Genomic DNA, 11,248 nt, shown 5'->3' with positions numbered 1-11,248 from the left:
TATAGCACAGAAAGATAATCTTTATTATATTTAAACTAGAAACAGAGCAGATAGCAAGCTCACGAGGTATGATTTGATTTTTTTAAAAACCAGGCTTCAACAATAATAATCAAAAACAAGCCTTAACTGCTCATATATTTTGGTCACTATTCAGGGGCACAAAAGCCAGCAGCATAAAGTAACATAAAGGTAACAACTGAGAGTTTTTAATGTGCCAAAACCACATTAAGCTCTACCCTTGCAACTTCCTCATCTTCTCCTTAAACATTGAACAATTATTGTTATTCGGCAAAATATCACCCATACATAAAGTATTCCTACAAGAATACTGCCTTAATATTGTCAATAGTAATACTAACCTTTTCTTGTCCCTAAAAATTCAATGAATTCCAGTCTTGTACATGTATTGGTATCCATGGTAATATACAAAATTGATTTTGTTTTCAAGGTTAAATAGCAGATTGACTTCGCATTTGGTGGTCAGCTGTTTACCCTAATTTTTTAGCTTTTATTTTCTTAATAAATTTAACTATATTTCATAAGCCCTGAGATATTAGATAACCTACTAATGATTGTATACTTTTAATTTATACTTTACTCCATTCAGTTTGAACCCCACACAATAAGTATTTTAAATTATTTACAGATGATTGTAACTAAAGCAATGGTAAAATTTACCATTTGTAGTTAAGACTACTAATAAGGCCTTTAACCAAGAGTTGCATGTTTTAAGCAGTTTAACTAGCTATAAGCAACTCTTAAAATTACATCCATAATTCTGTCACCAGTAAGTGCTTTTCATTTTGATTACTTCTACATGGATAACCAGGATCACTTTTTTCTTCTCTTATAACCAACTCATTTTTTCTTCTCCAAACATAAACCCTACTTTTCCAACTGAACAGCTGCCAAAAGAACCTTAGCATTTGAACAATATGTTGATAACTACAGTGCCTAGCAGACAAATATGCTCACAACAGACATTCAATCAATGTCTGTGCCACACAGAAGGAGTGGATTGTAAGGCAGTTGTCTGAGTCATGTTTATCAAACACTGCAAGTAATTTTGCTTAACCAGGAAGTCTGGATTATTGGATTTAATTCAACCTCAATTACAAATACAAGAAATTGAATTTTTTAAAAAAATGAATTTAAATTTACCAGTTCTCAGAAGTAAACAAAAGTACTTTCCATTAAGTATTATATACAACTAAATGAAGGGAAGAAAAAAAATTAAGAGGTATGAACTTATTCATATTTTTCTCCACATTTATACTTGCAGCTTTTTTGTTCACATATTTATATCCCTGTTAAACTCCCTAGCGGAAAGATAATTTTATTATTGAATGATTTTTCCCATCCCCTTAGGGGCATAATGATGTTAGTGAAAAGCTGGTGTAAATATAAGGTTATATTTTTAATGTCATGCCATATTTCTGCATTTATTTTTTGCTAACATTCAATTTTTCCTATTTAAATGCTGCTGTATAGGATAGTAACTAATTTGCCAAATTGCTTATAATAATTCAGTTTTTGTTGATAGCTTGGAAGCATATTGCACACTTGTCATTTAGCACATTAATAATTAACTATTACTCTTTTTAGAAAGGATACACTGACAAATTCTTAAGTTACTGGCTTTAGCCCAACATTTTTAGTCAGTTACAGAACAATTGCAATGCCAAAAACATTAACAATGCAGTTCATGGTTCGGTTTTCCCATCTTACAGTGCAGGTTCCTGAAAACACACAAGAAAAGGACTTTGAAATATCAGCAAAACATTGAAATTGTCAAGGGAATACACACACACACATGCACACACACACACTTCATGGATTTTAATGTAATTTATTCCTTCAACCTGTTATAGCTTCACATTTCATTCTGGTCTGACATCACACTTGTAACTAGGTACAAAGCAATTCTATTGATAGTCTTTTTAAAATTTAATGAAACAGGCATTTGATAAAAAGTGTACTTTTTTTTTTGCTAGAACTTTGATTCTGTGTGAATTGACTTAAGGTCTCTTACCATCAGAAGTGGTATCCCAAAAACATGAGCTGGCTGTGTGAAAGCCGTAGGCACTCCTCTGGACCACTGCACAGGTCACTGCGAATAAAGTCACAGAATGAGGATACTTATAGACAAAAGGAAAGAGCCAAGATGGAAGTGTTTCTCTTTGGAGCTCTAAAAAAGTGGAAAAAATTAACAAAACAATTCAGCTAGTAGACTGAAAAAACCTCTCTTATCGTGATTATCTACCATATCAGGATGTTAACACCACACGATCCAGTCAGTTTGAGGATCACTATCATAACCATTGGTTATTGTATTACAGGAAAATTCACTTTTTCAGTTAGTGTGTGGAACTTCAGAGGCATGGGATTACTGACGGGATTACTGAGATTGAGGGGTCTCAGTGGAAAGAGAGAACTGATAAAAACATAAGGGATGATGCTACTAAGGGCAAGTAGCTCAAACTGCTTTTGAGTAGTGAAACAGCTCCATCTTTTAGGAATTCTCATATATTATCTCTAAGAAGTCCTTCTTAGCCTATTAGTATCCAACTGTAGTACCCATCATTCATATATATTCTCAAAATTCAGAGAAAATCATAAGGACAAAGATGTGTGAGCTAGTAAGGCAGGAAACTGATACTTACCAATGTATTTGTAAGCTTTCCCCAGCTTAACCAAATGTGTTAGGGACTGCTCTACTATGCTCGCAGTCCACTGGTTGATGTTATTCTGATTGTAGTCCTCGCCTCCTAAGACCCCATCTACACACTAGAAGGGAAGAGGACAGCTCATTAGCCAAAATGAACAAATTTTACACAGATTTTAACAAGAATGTATTCAATACATTCATACCCCAATAAGGCATAACAGTAAATATATACCTGGTAAATATTTATTATGTATCGTCTCTAATTGTTTAAGATTCAAAGCCTTTCTACATATATTATCTCACTCTATGAAGTACTGTGGGTTATATGAAGATGAGTATGCCACAGTCTCTATAGTGAAGAACTTAATTTGGGATGCTAATAAAAGAACTCTAATATTTATAACACAAGAATGACTAATCATAACATGCTAAGTTATGTCATAAAAGGATTTCAAGGCAGGGAGGGGATAAGAAGAGGGTGATATTAATTGGTTAAAGAGTGGCTTTGAAACAGCTGGAACTTGAAACAGGGCTCAGATACTGGAAACAAAGGATGGAACTAATTTAAAAACATAATTCTGGTGTGTAATAATTATATTCTCATTCATGCTATGTAATTGTTTAACTATAAAACCACTAGCACACCTACCAACAAAGATGCTCTGTAAAAACAATGTCAAATAATCTCCATATAGTGCTTACTTGCATCCACTTTGGACACCCAATTAAGAACACTGGCTTTAGTATCACAATCCTAGGGTTTAAGGCCAGCTCTGCAGCTATCCGCTGTATGACCTTCAGTAAGTGACTTACCATCTTCAAAGCCCTATTTTCCTGATCCTTCCAGGAGGGATAGCAGCACCATCTTAGGTTGTTGAGATGATAAAATCAGATAATGAATGCCAGTGCTTAAATACAGTGGCTGGCAGAGTAAGCACATAAATATTATTATCATTATTGCCACTGTTACATTACATTCAAGTGATAGAGCCTGCAAAATAAAGCACTCATTCATTTTTGGAATCTCGCATAATACACACACACATGCACACGCACACATGCATGTGTGTCTTCATCGACTACAACTGGATTATAGTGGAGATTTATAAGACACTAATTAATATACAATTTTTAGCTGGATATATAAAATCTTTACAAATAATAAAATGTAAAAAGAGAAGTAAGTAATTTAAAGGGGTTGATGGAAGTTTGTGACTCGCATTATTCTGGAAAGTTTAATAACACAGCAGAGAAGAGGCAAATAACCTAAGGGTCAGGAAAACAGGGTTTTACCATTACTAAACTGATGACCTTGACACAACCTTTTCCTTCTCTCCAGATGGCCTTTCTTTAATGGAAAAGTAAAAGTGACTCTGTGTGTGTGTGTGTGTGTGTGTGTGTGTGTGTGTTTTCTAGGTCATCAAATAGGACCACTCCAAGAGAGCACCACTGTCGATAGCCCTGCTAATTTCTATTAATTAACATTAGCCTAACTAATCAGCAACAACCAGGAGGCCTACTAGACAATGAGGTCCTCAAACAGCTCTGTATTACCAGGGCCAAACTCAGGACCTGGGCACTTAGCAGGTACTCAATAAAAGTTTGTTGTTGAAGAAATACTGCTTTTGATATACTCTCTGGACATACTAAATCAAATAGACCTTAAACTAAGTTCCAAGTTAATTTCAGTTGTAACTCATTCTTACCTTGAGGAATTTTTTGGAGATGGAGAAGATATATTACTAATAATAAATAAAATGTGTGCATATTACTGGTAAATGAGTGGCTCTAAAAGTTCAGCAAGAAAAATATATTAGCATGGGAGCTTAGAAAAAAGAATCAAAGAAAAGAAAATGAGACAAGTAAGAGATAAGGCAAACATCAATCACTACTGAAATTATCTAATTGTCTTGGAAGGGCCGAAATTTTTTTTTGGTGGGACTGGGGTTTGAACTCAGGGCTTAGTGCTTGCAAAGCAGGCACTCTACCACTTGAGCCACATTTTCAGTCCATTTTGCTCGTTATTTTGGAGATGGGGGTTTCACAGACTATTTGCCTGGGCTGGCCTCCAACCACATTTTTCCCAATCTTGGCCTCCCAGGTAGCTAGGATTACAGACATGAGCAATGGGCTCCTGGTTTGAAATGTTTTAAAATAGTGCACACATGCTCAAGCTTTTCCAATGCCTCAATGAAAATGTTTCAATGGAAGAAAAAGAAGTTGACCATGGGAAGGAGAAGAAAATAGTAGCTCAAAGAAACCTGTAGCAAACCTGAGAATTCTTTCATCTCATCCTTTATATAAAAAAAAAAAAACAAGTCAAGCTTGCTTTTGACTCCATATCAGTTTGTATCAAAAGTGCTTTCTGTTGAATTACTTTATAGCTTAAAATCTTCTCACAAATATTTAAGTAAAACCCATGCTCTAAAATGCATCCAGTAGCTTCTAGCACCACTGCCAAGTATATACAACCCAATTTAAGCAGCATAGTTCTTTTAATTTAATGAAACATCAAAGTAACACGTATACAAAGAGTGCCCCTCCTCACCCTTTCCCATGCCCAGTCTCACTCTCCAGGGAAAACACCTTCAGTGTACAGTTGTTTTGTGTTTATTTCTTCTCAGGATTACTCACATATCACCAAATAACATTCATATCACTATTTCTTGATTTATGAATTATAGACAACATCATAGAGTTCCTGCCATGATAGATGAAAATTTAGTTCACAAAGGCCACCTGCCTCCTACCCTTTTCTGTCAAGACACTGACTGAATTCACTATTTTTACTTCAATATATTTACCCTATTAGGAACATGTTTATTTTCCCTGACAGTTCCTTGCACAGAGGATTTTTCCTTAACATTTCTGGCCTCTTATTCCATTAATTATTCCTTCCTATGGAGACGTAATGAGTTACCTGGTTGGTGGGTGACAATCATTGTTCTACTATTCACATCTGGGAATGCCAATCTCCCAAACATCTTAGACTTGGGTTTTTTTTCTCCTTCCCTCTGCACCCAGACCAATGAAAGACATCAGCCTGGGTGTTTCTCTCTGTTGACTCAAATTTTCCCTTGGATGCCTCTTGCAAGGTCTAAACGCTAAAAAGGAGTTAGAAAAACAAGCTACAATAGACCTAGTTTTTATTCATAATAAAGGTGAAGTTTTGTTCTCCTTCTAATGTTCTTTTATCTTTTTGTCTGGCTCAGAACTTGGGTAAAGAAAATTAAAGGGAAAGAACACAGTAATTAAAAGGACCCCACCAAAGGCCCAGCATTCTTTCATATTCCATTGACCAATGACAGTCCCTCTTGACTTTTCACTTTGAAAATCAGATGATCACTCCTGCCCTTCTCAATACCTCCACCTCTTAATTTCCCTCATTTGTGTTTTTACATTGTCATGGTATTGAAAATATTTGCATTCTGTTTTTTTATAATTAATATTCCGGAGCTACATAGGTCTAACACTTAATTCTAAACTATTAAAATCTGGCAGGATTTTCAGGTGCCTGTCCAACTCAAACACTGAGTTGATCCTAGTTGTAGAAAGTCAGACCTGCATGAGCTCTGGGGTAGCTGATATCCTTAGAGACTTCAGGCAAGTGAGGCACTGTCTTGGAATGGAGTGATGACATGAATAGTGCCCAGAGGGTGGAGTTGATCCATCCCAGACTTAATTCAGTCAGGGCCTGCTAGAACATAGGCCTCAACAGCCATACCCACAATTCAAGCCTCCCTTCTGGGCCAGCTCAGGTGTTTTTCTAGGTCTTGGCAGAGTTAAAGCTGACTCAGGACTATGAAACCCACAGTGTAGTCTGTACTGATACCACTAGAATAATTGAAATTCCTCTGCCAGAATTGGTTTTCAACCAGAACTTTTCTATTTGCTTAACAAAGGACTAGATTTCATGTCACAAATAGTTTTTTGAATATTTTGGTTTACCATCATATCAGTGTCTAAAAGATGCTAAGTGATCTTTTTTTCCTGTTGTACTGGGCTACAATAAGCATACAGTGTCCAGGGGCAGACATTCCTAGGGTCTTTTATCCATTTGATATAATATACACATATATTATACATATACTTTACATTATAAAAAGTACATACACATGTACATACATATACTTTTATAGCATTAACATTTAAAATGATGGTTGGTCTACCTGAATAAAAATTCTTTTTTTTCAGGGCTGGCAGAGCAGCTCAAGTGATAGAGCACCTGCCTAGCAAGTGAAATGCCCTGAGTTCAAACCCCAGTACCACCAAAAAAAAAAGTCAAAATCTTATTGTTTTAACACTAGGATTCTAACTTGTACTGAAAATCAAAATAAGGATTTAAAAAATTTCTATCATTGAAGTCAACTTTGAGATGAACATGTGCAACTCACCTCTTTGACAATATTGTGCACTTCATCAGCATTGAAGCCAGTCTAAAGGGAAAACACAAGATAAAACTGCTTTTAACTCAGGCTTCCTTTTATTTGTAGATATGACAATGCAGAGAATACCCTCAGCTGGCCTCGACAGGTGTTAGTGACCATACTGATGAGGGGCATCAGGTCTACTGACATGGCTAATCCCACCCCAAACAGTTCAAAATACAGAATGCTTTCCCTCCCTGACGGTTCATTAGTGAGCAGAGGCCAGGTAACTAAATCTCTTTTAAAGGCTTTATCCTAGTTATTCTGATGAACACCCAAGATTGACAATCACTGAATTGTAAACATCAGGAAATAAGCAGGAAGTAGTTGTAAAGATGTATGAGTTATCACTACACAGGAACCGGTTTCAGCAACATGAGAGAATAAAGTGGTCCATAAGAAAACACTTTATTACTTTCCATTTTATTATTAAGTTCTGCCAGGTGAAAATGTGTCTTTCCTGAATGAAAGATTACAACAATTCTTAATCATCTGAAATTAATAGCACTTTAATTCTATAAATTGGTCTGACAATAAATTGTCCTTTTTCTTTAGAGTAGCTTGTTAGAACCCTGAATTAACAGTAGCTATCAATGACATCCAAGTGTCCTCGAGTACAGGACTAGGTTATGTGATAAGATTGAAATCTACACCAAGACACTTTGGGTAATACGAGAATTGTTTTCATGGAGACATTTTTAGGTGCTTTATGGCAACAGAATTTTTGTAAAAACTACTATACAACTCAAAATTACTTCAAACAAGTAAATTCTAAAATTATGCTTTTGAGGGACAGATGTAAATTTTTAACTCATTTAATTACCACACAGAATTCTCCAACAACAAAGGAACAAAATAACTTGAAATTTATAAGTATTAAGGAAAGAGGCTTTACATTTTGGCCCTATTAAAAACTATCATTTTACATTAAAATCATGTCTTTATCTGCTGTCAAAGTTTGCCTAGGAATCAAAGGATGTTCTTTTCACTTCAATTTGGAAAGTCACCTCATAATCTGGATGGTCATGGCAACACATGTAATTTTCCTACTTTTAAAATATACATATTTAAGAAACACTGCAGGGAGGAGCTCCTGTGCCCTTGTTGGGGGATGTGCCTGAGGGGGAGCCTAATATGTCTTTTTTTGTGTGCCTCGAGTCCTTCTTTCTAACCCTCGAATTCTTAAGCATTGACCTGCATGCTACCTACAACACAGAAGTAACTCATTTAAATGTGTTTTTTACTTCTTAAGAATCCCATATCCTAAGATTCCCACTGGACCAGAAGGTCCTTCCAAGAACCTGCTCGTGCATCATTTTATGCTGCGGCTCCACCATAACTCCTACTTTTATTTCCCTGCACCATTCGCCGGTGGCTAGACAACTTGACAGTAAACATCTTTGTCTACTCTGCCTTTGCATGCTGTCACAGGTTATGCCGTGATCCAACAGGCCCCATCTTCCAACTGCTTACAGAGGGAAGGGCTGTAGTGTAACAGTCAGAGGACTGGGTTCAAATCAAGCATCTGTCTGTCACTCCTGCCAGTTTTATCTTGGAGCATATCACTTAGGTGCCATGAAAAGTCAGAGTGCCCACCAGTAAGAGGAAGATAACCGACATCCCCGGGCTCTGGTGAGGCTTAGGGAAGCCTGAGTCAGTGAGCAAGGGCTCATAATCCATAAAGCACCTCCTTCCAGCCCACCCAGGCGACAGCTCCTAGGAGCTGGAGCGGCTGTGCCACCACGGTCCCCAGCCGCGCGGCTGCAGCTCTTGAAGACGCCAAGGGGCGGAGGAAGCAGCTGGAAGACCCAGTTTCCAAGGCCTGCCCAGCAGACGGGCGGTGCCCGCCACCTCATGCCCATCCCAAAGACCCCAAGTCAGGTCTTTCCGCACCCCCATCCCCGCCGCGACCCCACCGTCTGACCCAAGCGCTTCGGGACCCCGGTGCCACCGCGACAATTAGCCCACCCTCAGGACCTCGGGGACAGGGAGACGGGAACTGGGACTGGAGAGGAGGCTCCTCAGCCCGCGGAAAGGACCCGGGATCGGAGGACACCGCAACCTAACTCTCCGGGCCGCCCAGAGCTAGGAGACCACCCGACTGGGACCCGCACCCAAGCGGGCGGGCCCGAGGGGCGGTACCTCGTCGCTGTGGCGGTGATAATCCTCCATGGTGGTTCCGACTCTTCCCCGGGGGCGGAGCGAGGCGCGGCTTGACAACCGTGGCAGCGCACTGGCCTCCGGGGAGGCCCCGCCCTCTTTTATAAAACCGGGCCTTTCCCTACGCAGGCCCCGCCTTTCTGTCGTATAGGTTCCACCTTCCAGGGGACGCGAGGGGGTGGGGGGAGACGGAGAACGCGGTGGGGCGCAGGGAGGGGGGAAGAACTCAGAGTGACGCGAGGACTCTTGCCAAGTGGTGGAGGCCTCCAGGGCCTTGATTGCTCTTCAGATCAGCCACTTGCCTCAGACCAGGTCCTTGGTGCCTCCTTAGTGCTTCCTTTCTGAAAATAAAGGATGGATGTTAAGTAGCTGGGAATGGTGCCAGTGAGGATCAGCTGGGTTGACAGTGTCAGCCGGTGTAGGTTCTGCACAACTTGTTTAGAGCTCACTGCTGTAGTTGTTTGCACATAATTTGTTCATTGACCATCATCCAGCAAATGAGTGTAGTTAATGAAATCATTGAACAACCAACTTTGATTTGTCCACTTACTAGTTATGTTATTTGGAAAGATTTAACCCCACACAACTTCAGTTTTCCCATATGAAAACATAATCATCCCTATTTCATGACTAGCTATAAGGGTCAAAGAAGAGGCTGCATGCACAACTCCTAAAGTAGATGCTCCTACACACTCCACTTCCTCCAAGACTATGTATAAAGAAATATATGACTTATAAGAGACAAATGTAACTGTTCCAAATTAAATTATAAACCTTAGCAAAAACACATCTGCATTTACTTAAAAACAACTAAATTCCAGATGATCCTGAGGATTTCCTCAAAATCTCAACAATCCAGAAGGTTTCCTTCTTCCCTCACTCCTTTTTTTCAAGATGCAACTCAGGTTACAGAGAATTTAAGTAACTTGCCCAAGGTCACATATCCAGTAAGTGGTAAAAAAAAAAAAGTGTGCAAACTCAAGTACTATAGTCTGATAGCTGAGCCCAAGTTCTTAACCATTGTGTGAGTTTCCTATTGCTTCTTTAACAAATTACCACAAATTTAGTGACCTAGAGAAGCATGAACTTGCTATCATATAGTGTGGAGGTCAGATGTCAAAAATGGGTCCATAGGGCTGTGTTCCTTCTAGAGGCTGTAGGGAATACCCTTTTTCTTTGTTCTTTACAATGTCTAGAAACTGTCTGCACTCCTTGAATCGTGATCCCTTTCTTCCAACTTCAAAGCTGCACCTTCTGTCCTCTCTGTATGATTCCTAACCCCACCTGTAAAGTGCTTTTTGCCATGTAAGGCAACATATTTACAGATTCTGGGGCTTTAAATGTGGACATTTTTTGGGGGGAGAAAAGGAGCAACATTTGGCCTGCTGCAAACACTTTTTAATTTTGTTCCTGAAAATCAGTCAGAAAGCTCATTAGTCTTCTAGTCAAACTCCTATTTTACAAGTAAAACAGGAACTAAAAGAGGTGAAGGGCCAGGGGCATGACCCAAATGGTAGAGTGTTTGCCTAGCAAGTTCAACAATTTCAAGGCCCTGCATTCAAACCCTAGTACTGAAGAGGGGGAAAAAAAGAAGAAACAAAGAAAAGAAAAGAAAAAGAGGTGAAGTAACTTGTGAAAGGCACGTAGAAGTTAACCGAACCCTTGGGCTTCTGAATCTCAGGCCCCTCCATTCTTAGCTCTCATTTTATGATTTTATGATTAGAACCAAACATGGTGGTTTACTTGATAATGTGTATTTCGCTACTGGTTCTCTTAAGTAAGTTGTGAATCATGCATGGTTACTACACAAAAGTTGTGATTGCAATTCATACAAAAAGCATATCCTCTCCCAAGATATTTTTTAATCAAAGCTGCTATTCCAACAGTCTCTTTATGAGGAGGCTTAATGATGGCTTTGTAAATTTCAGCCTTGTATCTATACAGAATTGTTTCTATGTCTAGGTGGGTCAGACCCTGAAGATAGTCAATGTTA

At 38.8% G+C, this 11,248-nt stretch overlaps 1 protein-coding gene across 1 annotated transcript; it reads right to left on the bottom strand.

The window, feature by feature from the left end:
- On the bottom strand, positions 1–9,383 carry Dynlt3 (dynein light chain Tctex-type 3). The gene is made up of 5 exons (XM_020177442.2): positions 9,238–9,383; positions 7,063–7,104; positions 2,664–2,787; positions 2,033–2,110; positions 1–1,739 (listed from the first exon to the last, which is right to left on the bottom strand). Exons 1-5 carry the CDS (start codon positions 9,265–9,267, stop codon positions 1,663–1,665), a joined length of 351 nt encoding a protein of 116 aa, XP_020033031.1. The 5' UTR covers positions 9,268–9,383; the 3' UTR covers positions 1–1,662.
- Between the last annotated feature and the right edge of the window lie 1,865 nt (positions 9,384–11,248).

This window comes from Castor canadensis, chromosome X, assembly GCF_047511655.1.
Source record: "Castor canadensis chromosome X, mCasCan1.hap1v2, whole genome shotgun sequence".
NCBI classification, from domain to species: domain Eukaryota; kingdom Metazoa; phylum Chordata; class Mammalia; order Rodentia; family Castoridae; genus Castor; species Castor canadensis.
This window is presented reverse-complemented; position numbering and strand designations above follow the sequence as displayed.

What these genes read in the sequence shown, in the direction of transcription:
- Dynlt3 (XM_020177442.2), bottom strand. Translation starts at nt 9,267, where the DNA reads ATGGAGGATTATCACCGCCACAGCGACGAG. An exon ending in ATCACCGCCACAGCGACGAG is followed by an intron (nt 7,105 to 9,237) that starts GTACCGCCCCTC and finishes TTTTCCCTTTAG; the next exon opens with ACTGGCTTCAATGCTGATGA. An exon ending in GAAAGCTTACAAATACATTG is followed by an intron (nt 2,111 to 2,663) that starts GTAAGTATCAGT and finishes CTTTATTCGCAG; the next exon opens with TGACCTGTGCAGTGGTCCAG.